The following is a 21,082-nucleotide window of genomic DNA, read 5'->3' as shown; positions in this document are numbered from 1 at the left end:
CCACCAACAAATGCACACAACTGACAGCCCGATAGAGATGTCAATCAAGTCAGCACTGCCCACACCTGCATGAACTACTACTGTGTGTCCTAATGTAAACAATCACCGAACGTGTCCTAATGTAAAAAATCACTGAATTTCTTTTCCATACATATGAGTTTTGCTCAGCCATCAATGAATCAAAAGTTTGGGGGAAAAGCTCTAAAATACACCTCAGGAAATCTGCAAGCCCATAGCTTCTGCATGCCCAGAAGGCTCCAGACCATCAGCTTAATTTAGTTATTACTGGGTAGTCTTGGTCAGTTAGGATGTTTTGAAAGGATGCAGGAAAAATCAAAATTGAAGAGGAAGAATTAATTTTTTTAATCATGGTTTTCACTCATACCTTTCATTGGATAAAAAGGTGGTTTAAAAAAATTCTAAAATCAATGTTAGATAATCTAGAAACATTATGGCTTCCAGCTTAATACAGTTATTTCCAGCGCAGTTACTAAAGTGTAGCCTTTGTCAGTTAGGATGCGCTAGAAGGTAGCAGGAAAAAAAACAAAGTTGAAGAACACTAAATTTCTTTCTTTGATCATGAGTTTTGCTCAGGCAATCCTTGGATGGAAAAAGGTTGTTTAAAAACTCTAAAATGCACCACAGAGCATGCAGAAAAAAACATGGCTTTTGAGAGCCTTGCTACCCCCAGACTGCTGGCTTAATGATGTTATCTACAGTTAGAAGAATGCAGTTGTGCTTAGTTAAAATATTTTGCATGAATGAATCAATGACTGCAGAAAAAAATCTGAAGAGAAAGAAAATGGGGGAAAAAAGTAATCTGGACAGTATGAGTAGGCAAGGAAGGGTTGGTCAGTGGGGGGGGGGGGTGCATGGAGTCTTTTCATCTAGGGTATCAGTTTACCTATGGCCGGCCCTGCTGTCCACACATCTCAGATACCTCACTGAAGTTGCAGTCATCTTAATACTAAGAATTCCCTGTTCAACGTCTAGTACCTCTGGTATTAAAAGGGACTCCATTTTAACCTTAATATATGCTTAGAATGTCAAAAATATCCTACATTAAAAAGGCATTCTCTACTTTACTCTCTGCTTTAACCACTGGAACCACAGTACTCCATTCTCAAGTAACCACTGGAAAGTGTCCTGCATCTTACATAAATAGTTCCATCCTGTCTTAGAGTACTTTCACTGTCAATCTGATAAGGTGGTATGTCTGTTAGTGGAAGAAACTGGGGTACAGAAATGATCATAACTTCTCTTTTGTTACCTAAACTAGCTAGATGGGCCTAAGAAATTAAAACTACTACAATGCAAAATAAAAAAGTGATTTTTATTCTTGCATATCATTTCTATTCCTTCCTGCACCCTATAGAGTATTAAAACATAAAACCAACCTCTGAATTTTGCTAGTCATCTCAATTGGTCTGCCAATATCCCGGTCTTCAAGTTTGAAGTTCTCATCAAAATATTCCTCAGGAGTAATGGCTGTAGGATTTGTAGGGCTGGCACACTGCAAAACATGAGTCTGAAAAGAGAAGACAGAATAAAATAAAATCTTGAACCATCCCAAAGGAAAGCTGGTCTAACAGAAAGCAAAAACATTTACCTTTCTACTGAAAAGTTAGTCATCATCTCAAAACATAATAATGATAACCATCTGTTAAGCCGGTAAGCCCACACAGTCCCCTTTCCGTGGTGACTAGGAAGTAATGTCTGCATAAGAAAAACTCATAGAAAACAAGGGATGCTTTATTTAGCCAAAAACGTTCTCACTGACGCAACTACAGCTACACTTGCCACTACATATCCCTCCCCACACTTCTCTATGGTGTTCCCATCTTTACTAACCTTCAGGCACAAAAATCTAAATTTTGAACAATATTATAACAAAGTTGATAAATTTGCAGGAAATACCCCTTTCAGAACCTACCCCTGTATAGCACTAAAAACCTTAAACTGGTTAGAACTACCCCATCAACTAACATATACACCAGCTTCTTACCACCTATAAAATTACCCAGAATCCATCTGCATGTCCACTAAATAACATTTTACACAACTATGTGCCTAGTCGGTCATTACAATACAGTAAGCAAAAACTCCTGTCTGTCCACAAACATATCAAATCTGCCGGGCATTCTCTGTACTCGTACCATACTGCTAAGGCCTGGAACTCCTTATCTCTATCCATCAGGTCAATGCCCTCCCTCCCATCCTTCAAAAGCATTCTGAAAGACTTCCTCAACACCAGGATGAATTATATCTTTAAATGTGGACAAATACCTATTCATACCTTATATCTTCTTACTCTCCCTTCTTCTCTCAGTTCCTTACTATCAATTTCTCTCCACTGGCTTTCTCGCTAAATTCACCATAAGCCTGCTTTTGTCTCACATTGTAGTGCAATTCCTGTTTGTATTATACTAACTTACCTTTAATTTCTTTATAAACAGGCTAAAAGTTCTCTATTAAATCATTGTCGTATAACTTGTTTCTATTCTTAACCAATGTTTACATACTATGTCTAATTTGGTACAATGATTTAAAACTGCAGATGTTTTCGTATTATTTTTAAAGACTATAAAATTATTATTATTAAAATGTTTTGTAAAACTTTGGAGCTTTTCTCCACGTACCTCCGCTGAAAATGAGCTGCTACCCAATCCCAGTTGGACTTTCCTAGTAATCAAATGTCAGTAAATAAATAACCAAATATAGCTCAATGTCACATGGTAGGTAAATGAGGGCTGAGGGAATCAAACCCTAAACTACAGCTCACAGCTTTAACCCACTGCACCAACTGCAAAACATCCAAAATCCTAACAAGGGTGGGGCACCAACTTGCAGGGGGATGCTGAATTAACATTAAAAATAAAAAATCTGACATCTTCCAAGCTGACATTAAGCAACTAGAACTTTGACTGCTTTACAGCTTGTAACCTATCTGTCCTGTTTCTTTCTTTTCTTCTTTTTTAAACAGGACCAGAAGACAATTTACCAGTTGACTACTAAGACCTCATATTTATAACTATGTAATGAGAACTTCTTAACTATCAAATTGTTAAGCGAGTAGCTTTGTGATCACTTATAAATAGCAGGGGCACCAAATAGGTATGCTGCCCAAGGTAGAAGGTTGTCTTGCTACAGCTCTGAAAACATCCATGTCTAAAGAATATAGACAAGAATCCTTTACCTCGGTTTCACATACAGTCCTGAATGACTGTATATTCCATTATAATTTACAACTAAAGGTATACGACAACAGAAGGGGATCTCCATAATGGCACTATGAGCCTTCATTCTTTTATTTTCTGAATTCCCTCTTAATCCAGTTCAGGGATATGGGTGAGCTAGAGATCCTCTTAGCATTCAGGGAGCACAAAGCAGAGAAAATAACCCTGAATGTGGTTGCCAGTGCATTGCACTTACTCACAAACAGCAAGCAAACCTACATGCAATATCGAGAATCACCAGATCACCTACAGCACATTTCTGGAAGGTGGAAGAAGACTGAAGCACCCAGTGAAAACTCATGCTGACAAAAAGCATAAGCAAATTTTGAAGAGAATGTATCCCACCAAGAACCAAACTAGTGAACTATGCAGTGTAAGCATCAGCGATAACCACTGCAGCATTGTTACCCGACAATTACCTGCTAAAATGCTTTGGAACAACAAGACTGAATTAATGGGACATTGATGATCACCATAACTTTGCATACTGCTGCTTTCTGTAAAAATTTTGAGATAAGATGGAAAGATGTGCAGAAGTTAGGTGGAGCACTGGCAGACTAGAGCATCTCTCAAGCACTATCCCTGTCAAGGGATCAGAGTGAAGTAACTACTGCTCTTGGTGTCAGACAAATCACTCATGAGGCATCAAGATGGACCTTCTCAGCCTGTCTTCTGGGCAGGTGGCTCTCCCAATAATATGTACTGCAATTAGAAATTGATGCAAAGGAATTGCCCATTGCCAAACCCTCATGGCTCTCAGCAAAGATGACAGGATTTGTTTTTTTTCCTTGCTTAATTACCAGACAAAAGACATGCTGTTTGTGTGAATGGAAAACACTCCCAAAGGGAAGAGGTCCTGGAATTCCTGCAATGTAAAGAGAGCCATCTTCATTCTCCAGGATATTGATGTGAAGGTTGGCCTCTATTTAATTCCAAGTTCCTTGGATGTCCTTCAAAATGCCCTCCTGGACGACTCATCCATGGTAACCATTGTTAAGGGTACAGAAATAACAAACAGCCTACCCATGGAAACTGCTGGAGGTGTTGGCCACCATTTTAAATAAGACCTGCACAGATGGGTGATGTGTATCGGGACTGAGGAGTGATCTGAAATTTGGGACAACGAAACACTGAGCATCCACTGCAGTATCTATATGTAAAAGCATACATGAATGACCATAACTATCACTGAGGCCATCATCCCTAGAACTCTGAGTACCAGAGAAGCTGTTGGAGAGGACTGATTTAACAGATGTTGGGTTGTCACTTTGAGGAACTGTGTTCTGTCAGAAGGAAGTCTGAAATTGCAGTTTGTGTCGAGATGGCAGCCTAAAGAAAATTATGCATTGAGTTGGTTGCAGACTTGACCTTTCGTATTATACAGAAATAATAATTATAATTCAATTAGTCCTAACAAATAATAATAAAAAATAATAATAAAATTCAGGTTGCCTGTTTGCAAGTAACAAGCACCACGTAGCGCAACCTCTTCTAAATCTTTTCAACCTTAGTATCTCTACAAGTTATGCACTCAAAACTTGGAGAAAAACTAGTTGTTCCTTACTACAAAGGTGGCCCCACAAAAGACCCCAGTAACTATAGGCCTGTTAGTCTCATTGCCACTACGTGCAAATTCATAAAATGCATTATTGTTGAGCAAATTAATAATGACATGAGTGATCTCCAAACCCTCCATCCAAATCAATTTGGATTTGTTAGGGAAGATCATGATTACTCTACCTAGTCAATTTCAAGTCAAGGTCATATAAACGTTAAATGAGGCACTTCAGAAGGACTGCCCAGCATTCAACCAAGTTAAAAACTAACTATTGTTTTTGGATAATAAAGTTAGTTTTTAACTTGGTCGAGTGTCGGGCAGTCCTTCCGAAGTGCCTTTTCTTGGAAATTATTGGTTTTGTTTCCATTGGGTGCTTTTTTCCTCATTTTTGGTTAAATGTTAACTGAGGCCAAACTGTCCAAACTGCCTATGTTGACCTTGCTAAGGCCTTTGACACTATTCTTCATGTGGGCATCATAGACGAATTTGCTACTCTCAGTGTTAATCCACACTCCCACTGTTAGAGTAGGCAGTACCTCAAGTAATCACAGAGATGTTCCAAATGGTTTGTCACAGTTCTCACTCTTGGCCCACTTTAGTGCACAAAGCTTACGATGCCACCATCATCTGCTCAACCTCAACCCTTCTTCTGCTTCAGCAAATGACTCAAAACTCCTTCACTTTCAGAGAATCATGACTAAAGGCTCAACAGTTAATCTTAAATATCAAAAACAACAAAATGAATGATTTTCATGCTAAGATCTCTCTCAGAAACCAGTACCCCCTTTAATATTGCCTAAACAAACACCACCACCATACAAACTATGTAACAATACCAAACTACTAGGAGTCATAATAAACAACCTAAAATTTGACCTGCATATCACCCAGGCCATTAAGAAAACTCATCAAAAACTGAGCTCCCTCTACTGAAACAAACCCTACTTAACAGACTCCTCAAAAAATCTTTAGCATCATCCTACCTTCTCCCCTTCCTTCAGTATGCATCACCCATATTAACCAATATTCAAGCCACCTTAACTAACTAAATAAATTACAGGCATGCTTTAATGAAATCAACAAGTTTGCAGCTAATGCATCCCACCGTACGCACCTCTGCTTAACACTAAAGATCAACTGGCTAGAACTACCTAAGCACCTTAGATTCACTCAACTTCATATTACCCACAAAACGATACACAAACCACACACGCCCTCCTCCACAAAACATTATCAAGCACTACTTCCCACTACTTTGCCTCCACTCAGGTAATAAGAGCCTACTAATAACTTCCAAATCCTGTAATACAGCTGGAGACTCAGTATACTCATCCTATGTCACCAGACAGTGGAAAACCCTTGCCTATCCCACTAAAACAGGACAGCTGTGCATTAACTTTAACCACAGCCTAAATCAACACCTAAACTCCTCCTGGCACTGTTCTTGTTCACACACTGACTAATTTTCTATTTCTCTCAAATCTCTAGACTATCAACAACCCTTAACTCTCCAGTTCTCCTATCTTATCCATAAATAAGGTAAACAAATCCTATCTACATTTACAACTAAATACTGCTTTTCATCACTCCTATGTAAATGATGCAATTTATTTATTATTGTATAACACTCCCACAGAAAAATTGTATTTACCCTCTATCTTGATTGCATTACCCATTGCATGATTCTAAAACCCCATTTCTAATGTTGAGAAACTGAAATTCTTTTTTCACTGTAAATTTTTTGCAATTTTTGTAACTTTAATGGAGCTTTTATCCCAGGCCTCCACTGAAAATGGGCCAAAGTGCCCAGTTAGCCCATCCCACTGAACAAAAGATAATAAATAAATTGGGTTCTCTCATATTTGGCATTTGCTTTTCAGAAGTGAAATTAGGCATCCAAGATCTGTAGATAACCAAGCTTGGGACTGCAAATTTGGTGCTGTGGTCAATTCTCCCCATGGTACCACACTAATTAGCATAAGATCGCAGTATCACCATAATGCCAAAAAGCATAAGACATTTACCTGGAAGTGATCACAGCTAATAACTTAGAAGAGGTCAAATAAAACACACATATATAGAATTGCCAATGTGATGCAGGATATACAAAAGGATTTACCATGAGCATTAGATGAAGGAATGATGCATCAAATTTCTACAAAGTGAAAAAAATGTAGGCAATGCAAAGAAAACAAAATGGAATGAATATCTTTTCCACAAAAGGCCTGTTAGCTGAGTCAGGCAAGAAACACAGATGCTACAGAAATATCTTTAAGTCTAAAGAAAAACGACAGAACACTAAAATACAAGGATATCATACAGTTGGGTATTTTTATGGGATATGGAACCTGCAAACCTTTAGACATGCTGCCCCAGAAAACATTTTAAAATTTTGAAGTCATAAGGTGCATTCTCACAATCTCAGCTAATTTATTAACCTGATTTCATCAAATGTAAGGACAACCAGTTACTCCATTATAAATCGGTGCCCAGAAAAAGAAAAGAAAATGCCCATAGTTTTGTCTAAATATAGAGTTCATTCATTCATTAATTCTACAATACCCACTTTGCCTTTTCAAGGTCATGGAGGAATCAGAGCATATAAATGAAACCAATCCTGGATAAGTCCATCTCAAGCTACACACACACAGCAATCACATCTATGGTCAGTTTGCTGGACTGCTAATTCATACAGTGTTTCAAGCAGCATCAGTGCTGCAACAAGCATCCGACTCGGTTTTGGTGCTGAAAGACCAGAAGGCTGTGGATTCTATTCCCACTCCAGGTAACTGTGTTACTGACAGTGCAGTGCAGCATTAGGGGGTTGCTCCACTGCAGAGTGCGTTTTCCTTCAGATGAGAAATTAAACACAGATCCCATCTGCTCGCGTTGGTGGTACCTAAGATGGATATAAAATATAAAATGTAAAAGATCCCATGGCATTTAACAAAAAGAGTAGGGGAAGTTCCTCAATAACCTGGCCAAATTTCCCCTAGTAGTACAAATACCACTTTGGGTCTCCAGTGAAAACAGATCAAATGCCTAGTGGGGCTACACTGATGAACAAAAGATAGATAGATAGATAAATAAATGAATAAATTAGTAAATCCTTGGAAACCACAGACCCCCAGCAATACTTCACGTGGGCACTGAGGGGAAATAAAGACTCCACAAAGAAGTTACTCCAGCTGGGACCAAGCCACAAACCAAGTGCTGTGATGCAGAACTGCTACCTGCTGCATTATTGTGCTGATGGTCTAATTCAGTATTTGCTTACATACTCTAGTTGATTAGTTTGTCTCAACAATACAGTGTTATCTAACGGGAATGTTTTGTATAATGACATCATCCTAACTTGTGCTGCTTTTTAAGCTGGAACCACAGAAATAGGATCATAGGATCACAGGAGGTTACTAGGCTAACGACCCCAGGGCCCTTACAAGCCTAGCCAAGTTCAACCTATACTCCCAAAGGTGGCTGGTTCAAACAGACATTAAACTCAGCACCTATTGCTCCTGTCCAATAGGGACACAGGTGGACCCCTGGGGTGAATTTCTGGTTACCCATCCAATCATCCAAATTATGCTTAAATAGGGCCAGCAAGGGGCTTTGTTTAACATGAACAGGACGTTTGTTCCAAAGGTGGGGCAACTTCTGTGATACAAATCTGTCTAACCAGCAAGTTCTGTTGATGCCACATACCAGGTTAAAATCCTTTAAGGGAGTAACCCATGTGCCATTTGACTTGCGAATGTGCAGCATTTCCATGAAAGCTGGGTCAGAGATTGATCTATATGCAAGGCACAGGCCACATCTGAGCAGTCTGTACAACACAGAGTAAAGTGACAGTGATTTCAGTCAGTCCGCATAAGACAGATCTTGAAGACCCTGCATTTTCTTTGTAAGGAGCCTTTGCGTTCTCTCCAATTGTTGCAGGTATTTGGAAAAGAACATACCAAAGGGAGTGTTGTACTCTATTATTGGCCTGATAAGGGAAGAGTACAGGGGGAGGTTATAACCCCTTTTTATCTGGAGGCTATGCCCTTATGCATGAGATGAGCCACATAAAATGCCCTTCTTACCACTGTGGAGACAGTGATCAAAGTTAAGGTTGCTGTCGACCTGTGTGCCCAGATCTCTCACCACTGACTGTGTGCTTAGTGTATTGTTATTAATGTGGTAGTTTGCAGGAACATTACCCTTGCCGAAGGGGATGATAATGCATTTATTTGCATTAAATTTAAGACCATGACTTTGGCACCAGTCATTAGTCTGAGTAAGACCTTCCTGCAGGATGTTGACATCACTAGGGGTTTCAATGATCGCTTCCAGTTTGCAGTCATCAGCAGCTTTGGCAGCCACAGTCCTTTACTTTTAGCCCGTACTAGTAGATTCTGAACAGTGGGGTTCCCAGAACTGATCCCTGTAGAACATCACTGGTTCCAGGTCTGCTGGAGGAGGTGGGGGTCCCCTGCTTTGACTGTACGTGTTCTATCAGTGAGCCAGTTTGCAACCCACCTGACAATATATGGGTTGATATCCAGCTGGGTGAGTTTATCAATGATGCCTAAGTGGGGGATTGTGTCAAAGGCCTTGGCTAAGTCTAGGTAGGCCGTATGCACAGATCTGCCCTTGTCTAGGGCTCTGGTGACTGTCTTGAAGAAGCCCACCAAATTTAACAAGCATGATCTCCCTCTGACAAAGCCAAACTGGGTGGGGTTGAGCATTTGGAGATTGTTCTTAAATGATAATTATATGATGTAAGTCACTTAATATTCAAAAACATGCATGCTGACTGGACAGCCCAACCAGTGTGCTTACTGTAAATTGAGCTCCAACGAAAAAAAGCCTGGCTACTCGACAAGATTTCAGCAGCCAGACTGATCTTACAGAAACCTTAAAAACAGAGGGAGACAGAAAAAAAGAAAAGTACAGTTTTGTACCTACCATAAATGTAGATGTCCGATAGGTATGCATCTGCAGTCCTAACATATGGGTTGTCCTGCCTCAGGCAGCCCTTCGGTCGGCCAGATTCCAAAGTCTGGGTCCGGCCTCGGCTGATGTCGCACTTCACCCGACGTCATAGCTGCTGGGGTATAAAGGCATCAGCCGACGCCATTTTCCTCAGTGTTTCTTGCCCCAGATGCCAGGTGCCCTCTAGGAAGGCTAAATTTGGATAAATGCAGATAATTCCAAACAGTAGAGAGCAATATATATATATATATATATATATATATATATATATATATATATATATATATATATATACATACAAACAAATACACCATAATAGATTCCCCCAGCTAGCTAAAAGAGGGGTAAGTACCCTAGGAATACCACAGAGGGGAAGGAGGGTGGGTAATCCTGACTGCAGATGCATACCTATCGGACATCTACATTTATGGTAGGTACAAAACTGTACTATGTCCTTCAAGGATGCATCTGCAGTCCTAACATATGGGTAGAATACCATAGCCAAACTGGGGGAGGAGGCACTAAGATAATGATGGTGTAGTTAAGATCCCTTGCAAAACAGCAGTTGCAAAACCTGCTCGGGATCTGGAGTATAAAGGAAGATTATAATGCTTGGCAAATGTATGCACGGAGCTCCAAGTAGCAGCTTCTAAAATGTCTTTGGTAGCCACTCCTCGTAGGAAAGCTGTAGTGGTGGCTGTAGCTCTTGTGGAGTGAGGCCTGATATTTTCAGGAGTTGTCTTTCCATGAAAAGAGTAGCAGAATCTAATGCAATTTCCTATCCATTTTGAGATTGTCTGTTTTGAAATTGCTTTTCCTTGCACTCCTGTTGCATATGCTACCAGAAGCTGGTCAGTTTTTCTGCTGGCCTTAGTTCTGTCCAGATAGTAGCGTAGTTGTCTGTGCACATCCAAGGTGTGTAGTAGTCTTTCCCCCCTGTTCTGTGGGTTGGGGAAGAATGTAGGTAAATGTATAGCTTGGTTCAAGGATACCCTGGAGACCACCTTTGGCATAAAAGTAGGATTGGTTCTCAGAGACACTCTATCCTGATGGAAGATAAGGAAAGACTGTACTGCCATTAATGCCTGTAACTCAGATACCCTTCTTGCTGAAGTGAGTGCTAGCAGGAATGCAGTTTTCCAAGATAAGAACTGTAAGTCTGCTGTTGCTGCTGGTTCAAAAGGGGGAAGTGTTAATTTTTCCAGCACAAAGTTGAGATCCCATGCAGGCAGAGGTGGCTTCCTTGGAGGCTTTACGTTTTTGATTCCTCTCAAGAACTGCCTGAGTAGAGGATGAGAGAAGACAGGAGGATCCATGTTGTACTCTGCTGAAATTGCTGATGCATGAATCTTAATGGAGGAGTAGGACAGGCCATTGTGGAACAGTTCTGCTAAGTATTCCAGGATGTGTGCTATGTTTGCCAATGAGACATTTTCTCCCTTTGCTGCACTCCAAATGAGGAATCTTTTCCATTTGGCTGAATATGTTTTCCATGTGGAGGGTCTGCGAGCCTCCAGGATAATGTCCTTAACCCTCTGAGATAAATCTGGTTGATTTTGTTTTATGCAATATTCCAAGCAGTTAGCTGCAGTGTTTTCAAGTTTGGATGCAGGGTCTTGTAGTTGTTCTGCGTTAGAAGTAAGGGACATAGAGGTAGAGGCCATGAGTGTGCCCGAGACATGCTTCTCAGTAGCGGGTACCAATGTTGTCTTGGCCAGTCTGGAGCTATCAGAATTACCTTTGGCTGTTCCTCCATGATCTTCAGTAGGACTTTGTACATCATAGGAAGAGGTGGAAATGCATATGCTGTCAGGTTCTTCCAGCTGAAAGAAAGAGAGTCCACCCTCCAGGCAAGTGGGTGGTATACTCTTGAGCAGAATTTCTTCAATTGGTGGTTGTGTGGGGAGGCGAACAGGTCTATCTCTGGCATTCCCCATTTCTTTGTTATGGTTTTGAAGATATCTGGATGCAGCATCCATTCGTGAGCATCCGTGGTAGTTCTGCTTAAGGTGTCTGCTAGTGAATTTTCTTTTCCTGGTACAAATCTGGCCTGCAGTTGAATGTTGAGATTCAGGGCTAAATTCCACAGGTCCATTGCCATCCGGCATAGAGGGTATGAGTGTGTACCTCCCTGTTTGTTGATGTACCACATGACTGTGGTATTGTCTGTCCTTATCAGCAGGTGTCCTTGTTGGAGGAATGGTCTGAATGCCTCGATTGCATGTTTCACTGCCAGCATCTCCTTTAGATTTATGTGTAGATTCAGCTGGTCTTGGGACCAGAGGCCTTGTATACACTTGTCTTCCATGTGTGCCCCCCAGCCTAGGTCTGAGGCGTCCGTGGTGATGGTCTGGCTTGGATGTGGTTTGTGGAAAGGCAATCCTCTGTTTATCTGACAGGCCTGAGCCCACCACAGGAATTCTTTTTCAGGCATGGAATAATTGGTATCTGGGCTTCTAGACTGTGCTTGTGTTGAGACCATACATTCCTTAGGTACCATTGTAACTTTCTCATATGCAGCCTGGCATGCGGGATCAATATTATGCAGGATGCCATGTAACCCAGGGCTTGCAGGACTTTCCTTGCAGTAAGCTGAGTTTGTGTTGTTAATGCCATGAAATAGACTGGTAGTTGCTTTTGTTTTTCCTCTGTGAGAAAAGCCATCTGAGTTGTTGTATCCAGTTCTGCACCCAAAAATGTTATCCTTTGGGATGGTACTAGCCTTGACTTTTGAATGTTGACTGTGTATCCCAAGGCTTGCAACAGTTGTATGACATTGGCCAAATCCTTTATTAATTTTGTCTTGTTGTCCGCTTGTATTAGGCAGTCGTCCAGGTATGGATAAATTTGAATTCCCTGAAGCCTGCAATGAGCAATTACTGATGCCAGGCATTTTGTGAATACTCTGGGCGCAGTAGATAAGCTAAAGGGCAATGCTGAGAATTGATAATGCTCTGATCCTGCAAGAAATCTGAGGTGTCTTCTGCAATCTGGTCATATAGGGACGCGCAGGTATGCCTCCTTGAGATCTAGAGTCACCAGCCAAGACTCCTTGCCCAACATGGGAAGAAGTTGCTGGAGGGTCAGCATTTTGAATTTTGGAACAATGAGGTATGTGTTCAGTGCGGACAAGTCGAGAATAGGTCTCCATTGATTTTCTTTTCTTGGTACAAGGAATAGTCTGGAGTAAAATCCTTGGCCTTGTTCCATAGATGGTACCTTTTCTATTGCTCTCATCCTTAGTAAGCTGATGACTTGTTTTAGAGCCTCTGTTTTTTGGCTTGGTGGAAGGTTTGGCATTCCTCTCTTTTTTGGTAGTGTGTGGAAGTGAAACCTGTAGCCCTTGTCTATTGTTTGTAAAGTCCATTTGTCTCCTGTAATGCAATGCCAGTTTTCTGAAAATAAAGCTAGCTTTCCCAAGGGTGCTTCCAGTTGTTCCCTGGTAGGCGGAATCAGAGCCAAGTCATTGTGTCTGTCCTGTGGAAGTGGTTGTAGTAGCAGCTGTGGCAGCACTTCTCTGGTTGGCAGGTTGCCATTGACGACCCCTGTAGGCACCTCTTGATTGACTTCTGCCTCTTGGGCGTCTATTTCTGCCTCTCTGTGCTCTGGAGGTGTCTGGAAAGGACCAATTCTTTGAGGGCCAATTTCTGCTAAACCTCGGAGGTTGGACCTGCAAAAAATCCTTGACTGTTTGGACAGATTTTGCTTTTTCTTCCACTTTCTTTAGAACCTCCTGTGCAGGGGAGCCAAACAAACTTTGTTTCTCCATAGGAGCATCTAGGAGTTTTTACTTAACATGGTCTGGTAAGGCTGGCTCTTTTAACCAGGCATGCCTTCGAATCACTGCTCCAGTCATAGCTGATCTAAAAGAAGCCTCCAGTGCATCATAGCCACATTTTAAAAAATGATTACTGACCTGCTGAGAGTTATGTACCAAATCCTGAAGGGACTTACGGTCTATAGGTTCAGGAGAGGACAGTTTTTTATTTAGCTTGTCTAACAAAAATTCCTGGTACTGTATCATGTGAAATTGACAGTTTAAGGCCCTGGCAGAAAGAGTAGCAGATGTATAAACCTTTTTACCCCATCTCTCTAATGCTCTAGATTCCCTTTCAGAGGGAAGAGGGTTTTTGGCAGAGGCAGCTGCAACACCTTTAGGGCCCTGAGAAATGGTTTCTGGGTCTGCAACATGAGCCTTATACAAGTGGTAGTGAGAGTCCGGGACCCTGTAATATCTGTCAGGCTTGGCAGGGGCCCGAGGAAGAGAATCAGGGGCAGTACTGGTATCATTATATGCATCATCAACAACTGATAGTACAGGAGGTATGGTTAAAGGCCTATGCTGTGGTAAGTGTAAAAAAGTCCTTAGCCTTTTCCTTGAATCTGAAAAATCCTGGCCCTGCCATTGGAAGTGTTCCCTCATTGAGTGTAGGGTTTCCCCAAAAGAAAATTCTTCAGGAGGAGAAGCAGAAGGAATGGAGTCTTCTGCATCAAAATCCTCATAAGGTGAATATGGGCCTTCCTGATGGTCAGATAAATCTGAGCCATCCAAGGAATAGTCTGAAGAGAGAGGTTCAGGGGGTTCAGTCCTAGGCCTCATCTGGAGGGGGTTGAGAGGCCCTGTCTGGGTGAGGTTGGGATCCCCTGATCAAAGAAATAAGGTCCTCAGCAAGGCTGAGTATCTGGGAACTAGAAGTAAGCCTGTGAGAGGGAGCTTTTGTACGTAAGGTCTTGGAAATTTTGGCTGCTTTAGTCCTGGAAAAGGCCTTGATAGACATAGAAGCAGGGGGTCTAGTAGCCCCACGTGCAGGAGTAGAGATGTCTAAAGGAATAGTGTCTGACAAATCCTGGGTGCCTGCTTCTGCAGCAGTAATTTCTGTAGCCGATTCAGCCATGGCCTGTGTGGCCTCAGTTATCGGAGGCATGCTTTCGGCCGAAGGGAGAACCGAGGACTCTGTTTCAGCCGAAACCGAGACACTCGCGGTAGGCCTAACCGTGGTTTCAGCCAAAACAGCGGGCCACAAGTGTCGGTCCTTTTCCTTGCGCTTTTTAGCTAATTGTGTAGTCGGAGTCTCCGACGGCATTTTATATGCAAAAGCGGGACCAAAAAACTCTTCTGCAAACTCCGACCGACGTCTAAGTGTCCGTCGGTTGAAGGAAGCACAGGCTAAACAAGCTGATACGTCGTGGTCTGGGCCTAAGCAAGGAAGGCAGTAAGAGTGGAAATCCTTATGAGGTATTTGTTTCCCACAAGTTAAACAATTATTTACTTTGTCTGACATCGGCTGAGGCAAGAAAGAGTCCCCAACGGGGTACTTAGCTTTTTTAGAAGTCTTCGGTAGTAGAAATCTCTGGATCTGACCGACCGGCACTTGCGAACAGCTTCTGCTTCGGGCACCGCGCGGCAAGAAAGACTGAGGAAAATGGTGTCGGCTGATGCCTTTATACCCCAGCAGCTATGACGTCGGGTGAAGTGCGACATCAGCCGAGGCCAGACCCAGACTTTGGAATCCGGCCGACCGAAGGGCTGCCTGAGGCAGGACAACCCATATGTTAGGACTGCAGATGCATCCTTGAAGGACATCAACTAAGGGGAGAAGAGATGAAGAAGGTGCTCACTTCTTAGAAGTATCTCTGTTGTGTGTTTGTGTTCCCCACTTATTATTCTGAATAGAAACACTTCTAAGAAGTGACCACCTTCTCTCTCTCCTCTGCAGCACATCAGTGATGTACTGTACAAGCATATGAACGCGCATGCTTTATCCATGATCACCTTCTTCCCTCCTTATTTTTTTTTTAGAAGCCTGTTTAAATAGGATCCAGATTCTTGCTGTAACTGAATTACTACATTTCTATTTAGTCTGAGTTTTTTTCTATTTCTATTTAGGTCTTCACTGATACATTGTTTTTGGCTCTTACACCTTAATTAATTCCTCTCTTCCAATGGTTTCCTGTTTCTTGATGTTATTCCCTTTCAGTATTAGAGTAAAAGTTTCCTCCTGTTTGTCTAGGCACGGTTTGTCCTCTCCTTAACTAGTATTGTAATGGAATCTTCCATGGCCTGGTTAACTTTACAGGTTTGTCCGCAATTAGTCCACCACCCCCCCATAGTTATGTTAGTAGGAAACAAAAATCTTTATTTTTGCACCCATGTTTGCAAGGTACACCTTCTGGCGTCATGGTTGTTTTAATGTGATCACTCTATGTTAATTAAGAAGTCCAGTCACAAATTTACAAGGGCCCTTCCCCTCTCTGTTTACCCCTATTTTAGTGTAGTATTCTGATAACACTTCTCAGCGGTTGTTTTACAGATTTTTACAAAGAACAGAGTGCAGCTCTTCTAATCCAAACCTTGATATTAGTGAACTAGAGCTTAAAGCACCTACCATGGCAAACAGCCAAAAACACATGGGCACGTGATAAGATACTCACAACACCAAGCTAGATCTGCAGAAGGGGCATGCTTCATTTCTTGTACCTAAAGATTTCCTACATCTCCTTTTTTATCAAAAGTCCACAAATAAGGCCTAGTGGAGGAACATAAATTGCCTTGACTCCATTAAAGGTCAAACAATGGCATTGTTCCTCATACCATTGAGTTTTATGGCACAGTTACTTGACCCTGGTATCCCATGGGCAGGTTTATTCATCTTGGAAGGCAAACAAACTTGATGTCCATTTTCTGATATGGCCACTTATAACTTACTGAATGGAGGACTACAGTTTCATCTTTTATTTTTATTTATTCTATGTGGAAATGAACAAACCTTTGAAAAAATAATTGCATTGCTCATGACTAGTGTTCAGAACATGTGGATATAGAGACTAACAGTAAATCAGGATGACAAATAAAATCTGAATTATTGTTATGCTAAAAATCACATATTTACTTCTACTATGCAAAAATAAAAAGGAAAACGTCTAGAAGCATTAGTAAGTTTCATGAAGGCATGTTATAATGTTTTCAATTTGTATGATGTACTAGTAGAGTCTTTTTGTTTTCAGTGATTAGATATTCTTCACCCTTATTTGTTTTCAGTGATTAAATACTCTTCACCCCTACTGTACACTGTTTACTGGTCCAGCCCATTACGTACATTAGACAGTGAAATTATATGGCAGCCCTTCCAAGGAGATGTATGGAAGTACCTGGTGCAGGCAAGTCTGTCCTTATGTAAAAGGGACTTTAAGTTAACCTATTCCATGCCACTTTTCTTCTGTTTCCTATCGTCTATACGACTGCTAGTACTTCACTGCTCCTCATCACAGAGCTTTTACTATGATTTGCTTTGCTTCCCCACCCAAGATATTTAAAACGGTACATAACTTCAGGAATGTAGCTCACCAGAAGCCCCCTTCCACTCTTCCTTTCCCTTTGGTGATTTTTTTACTAAGGTAAAGGATAAATGCAAGGCACATCTCAACAGACCACTAAATATTGAACAAGTCAGTGGAACACTGACATTACAATTATCTTTAATGCAAACTGTGAAGAGAAACTAGGTCAGGTTTTCAAAGAGATGATCTACCCTGTATTAAAACATGAGTTGCTCTTCCTATACATTCTTGTCAGCCCTGTCATAGTAACATCAGGTCAAACCTACCTACACATTGCTTCTCACTGCCTTCTCTGACTGGCTAGTTATCTGCCAAATTATATAAAGGAAAATTAAATGACACTGTGCAAGTATAATCATTAATAATAATTATTCATTCATTCCTTCTCTGATTACCAGTATAGGTTCATAGGGGAACAGAAAGGTGTCCCAACACTCAGATGGCATATAAAAGGGAATTACTTTTAGACATGACACAAGTGTATTACTGGACACACACATACCTACAATTTATACAACTTGTCCTTGGGATGACAACCCCAACCAAGAACTGAGCAGAAAGTACAGTTGTGTACACTTACCATAAGTGTAGATGTTCGAGTGCATTCACTGTTGCACTCATCACATTTGGGTTATCTGCCTGCAGGTAGCCCTCAGCCGGCCTGAATACCAGAGTCTTTAGATTTCTGCGTCGGATGCTGTCACTTCTTCTTTGACGTCAGGTCATCAGGGGTATAAAATATGCAGCCAATGCCATTACATCAGTTTATCTTGCCCCAGATGTCAGGTGCCCCCTATAGGTTATATGGTATGGTACACCCCCAGCAAAAAGCAAATACACATGATATAATATATGCCAAACAAGAAGGAAAGGTAGAGCCAAGAGAAGTCAGGGGGCTGGAGGGAGGGTAACCAGGAGTGCAACAGTGAATACACTCGAACATCTACATTTATGGTAAGTGTACACAACTGTACTATGTTCTTCATGTTTCACTGTTGCAGTCATCACATTTGAGTTGATTCCCAAAGCTATGGGAGGGAGGAGGAAGTTAAAGAGCATTAGGGCCAGCTATTAATCCCTGCAAGACTGCAGTGGCAAATCCAGCTCTGGATTGAGAAAAGATAGGCATGTGGTAATGCTTGGTGAAGATATGTACAGAGCTCCAGGTAGCAGCTTCTAGGATGTCCCTGATAGGGACCCCTCTCAGAAATGCCGCAGAGGAAGATGCAGCCCTGGTGGAATGTGATCTTATCCCCTCTGGGGTAGGTTTTCCATGGTGCTTGTCGCAGAAATGGATGCAATGGGCTATCCATTTGGAAATGGTTGGCTTTGAGATGGCCTTCCCCTCTGCCCCTGCAGCAAAGCTAACTAGCAGCTGTTCAAATTTTCTGATAGGCTTAGTCCTGTCCAAATAGAATCTAAGTAGTCTGTGCACGTCCAGAGAGTGCAGTATTTATTCCCCTTTGTTTTGTGAATTAGAGAAAAAAGTAGGCAAGTGAATGGACTGATTTAGGGCCACAGAAGACACCACCTTGGGCATAAAGGAAGGATTAGTCCTGAGGGAAACCCTGTCCTCATGGTAGACAATGAAGGGTTCCACTGCCATGAGGGCCTGTAATTCAGACACTCTTCTAGCTGAAGTAATGGCTAAAAGGAAGGCTGTTTTCCAAGAAAGGAATTTCAACTCTGCTGTAGCAGCTGGTTCAAAGGGGGGAAGAGTGAGCTTTTCCAATACAAAGTTAAGGTCCCAGGCTGGAGTGGGAGTTCTCCTGAGGGGTCTTAAATTTTTGGCCCCTCTAAGGAATTGCTTTAGCAAGGGGTGAGATAAGAGGGGTGGCTCAGTATTACAATGTGCTGAAATAGCAGAGGCATGAATTTTAATTGACGAGAAGGATAGTCCCTTGTGGAGCATTTCTGTTAAGTACTGTAGAATATGAGGTAAGCTGGGCACCGCTGTGCCCATCCCCTGAGCTAGGCTCCAGGAACAGTATCTTTTCCACTTTTCAGCATAGGATTTTCTAGTACTAGGCCTCCTTGCCTCCAGGATGACATCCAGTACCCACTTACTGAGGGATGCTAGGGGAGCGCTCAAGGAATTAGCCAGGCTGCAAGGTTCAGGGTTTGAAGCTGAGGGTGCAGAATCTAGCCGCCTGCTGGGACAGCAGGGAAGGGGTCTGAGGTAGGTGCCATGGTTGTAGCAGTGTCATACTGTGCAAGAGGGGGTACCAGTGCTGGCGTGGCCAGTCTGGTGCACTCAGTATTGTCCTTGGCTTGTCCTGTTTGATCTTGAGTAGGACCTTCGAGAGGATAGGCAGAGGGGGGAAGGCATAAACTGAGAGGCTTTTTCAGGTGAAGGACAGGTCATCCACTTTCCAAGCATGGCTGTGGGGAGTTCATGGGCAGACTTTGTGCAATTGGTAGTTTTGAGGGGAGGCAAACAGGTCTACCTCTGGAGTCCCCCATTTGTTCCTCAAGATGTTGAATATTTTGGGTTATAGTTTCCATTTGTGTGGGTCCATGAGATTTCTGCTTAGGTCGTCTGCCAGTGAATTTAGTTTGCCTGGCAGGAATTGAGCTTGCAGGTGTACTTGGTAGCTCAAGGCTGTGTTCCATAGAGCCATGGCTAGTCTGCAGAGAGGGTACGAGTGGGTTCACCCCTGTTTGTTTATGTACCACATAACTGTGGTGTTGTCTGTCTTTTCCAATAGTTGTCCTGGAAGAATACAGTCTTTGGAGGCTGTCAGAGCATTCTGTACAGCTAACATTTCTTTTTGATTGATATGCAGGTGCATCTGTCTTGGGTTCCATCTGCCCTGAATGCACTGCCCTGCCATGTGAGCCCCCCATGCATAGTCTGATGTGTCTGTTGTTAAGGTTTGGGTGGCAGGGAGTAGAGTGAAAGGGAGTTCCTTGTTGTGGTAGCAGGCCTCTGCCCACCAAAGGAACTCTGTCTTCATACAAGGCATGATAGAAATCATTGCTTCCAGGTCCTGAGAATGTTGACACCATAGGCTTTTTAGATACCATTGGAGTTTCATCGTATGCAGTCTTGCATATGGAATTAGTAAAATGCAACAGGCCATGAACCCCAGGGCTTGCAGTATTTTCCTTGCAGATAGCTGGGGCTTTGTGGCCAATAGTTTGAAGTATGTTGTTAAATAAACTTTTTTCTCCAGAGTGAGGAATGCCATCTGGGAAGTTGTGTTCAAGCTTGCTCCCAAGAATACAATCTGTTGGCAGGGTACTAGATGAGATTTCTTTTCGTTTATGATGTACCCCAGATAAGTTAGAAGTTTCTTTACGAATGCCAGGTGTTGTAATTGCAAGTCCTGGCTTTCTGCCTGAATAAGACAATTGTCCAAGTATGGGTATATCTGAATATTTCTCTGCCTGCAAAATGCAATGGCTGGAGCTAGACACTTTGTGAATACCCTGGGCGCAGTAGATAAGTTAAAGGGAAGTGCAGAGATCTGATAGTGCATGGAGCCTGCCCTGAAGCGTAGGTATTTCCTGCAAGATTCCCTTATTGACACGTGGAGGTAAGCTTCCTTTAAGTCTAGGGTTGCCAGCCAAGTATCCTTGGCTAGCATGGGAAGAAGCTGTTGCAGAGTTAGCATTTTGAATTTTGGAACTACCAGAAAGGTGTTAAGAATAGATAGGTCCAGGATGGGATGCCAGGAGTTGTCTTTTCTGGGTACCAGAAAAATTCTTGAATAAAAACCTTGTCCCTTTTGTTCTGCTGGGACAGGTTAAATAGCCCTGATATTGAGAAGAGAGAGAACCTGCTGTTGGGCCTCTGCCCATTGGTTTGGGGGTAAGTCTGTCAAAATCAAACCGACGTTTAACAGTGCGTTTATTGAATCTAACACAAAACCGACAACTAGTAACGTCGTGGTCAGGGCCTAGGCAAGGAATACAGTAAGAGTGAAAGTCCTTATAAGGTATTTGCTTTCCACAAGAAATACAATTATTAACT

The 21,082-nt window shown here is 42.1% G+C and overlaps 1 protein-coding gene across 2 annotated transcripts in view; it reads right to left on the bottom strand.

The window, feature by feature from the left end:
* Nucleotides 1-21,082, bottom strand: part of ANKRD13D (ankyrin repeat domain 13D) — an 860,392-nt gene that overhangs the window by 97,932 nt on the left and 741,378 nt on the right. For both annotated transcript variants that reach the window (XM_044084174.1, XM_044084175.1), the window contains one exon: nt 1,398-1,528. In XM_044084174.1, coding sequence (XP_043940109.1) covers nt 1,398-1,528 — 131 coding nt within the window. The remainder of the gene's footprint in view (nt 1-1,397; nt 1,529-21,082) is intronic.

The sequence above is a fragment of the Protopterus annectens genome, chromosome 9.part0, assembly GCF_019279795.1.
Source record: "Protopterus annectens isolate FY-2018-M chromosome 9.part0, PAN1.0, whole genome shotgun sequence".
NCBI classification, from domain to species: domain Eukaryota; kingdom Metazoa; phylum Chordata; order Ceratodontiformes; family Protopteridae; genus Protopterus; species Protopterus annectens.
The sequence above is the reverse complement of the archived record's forward strand: the minus strand, read 5'-3'. Positions and strand labels throughout refer to the sequence as shown.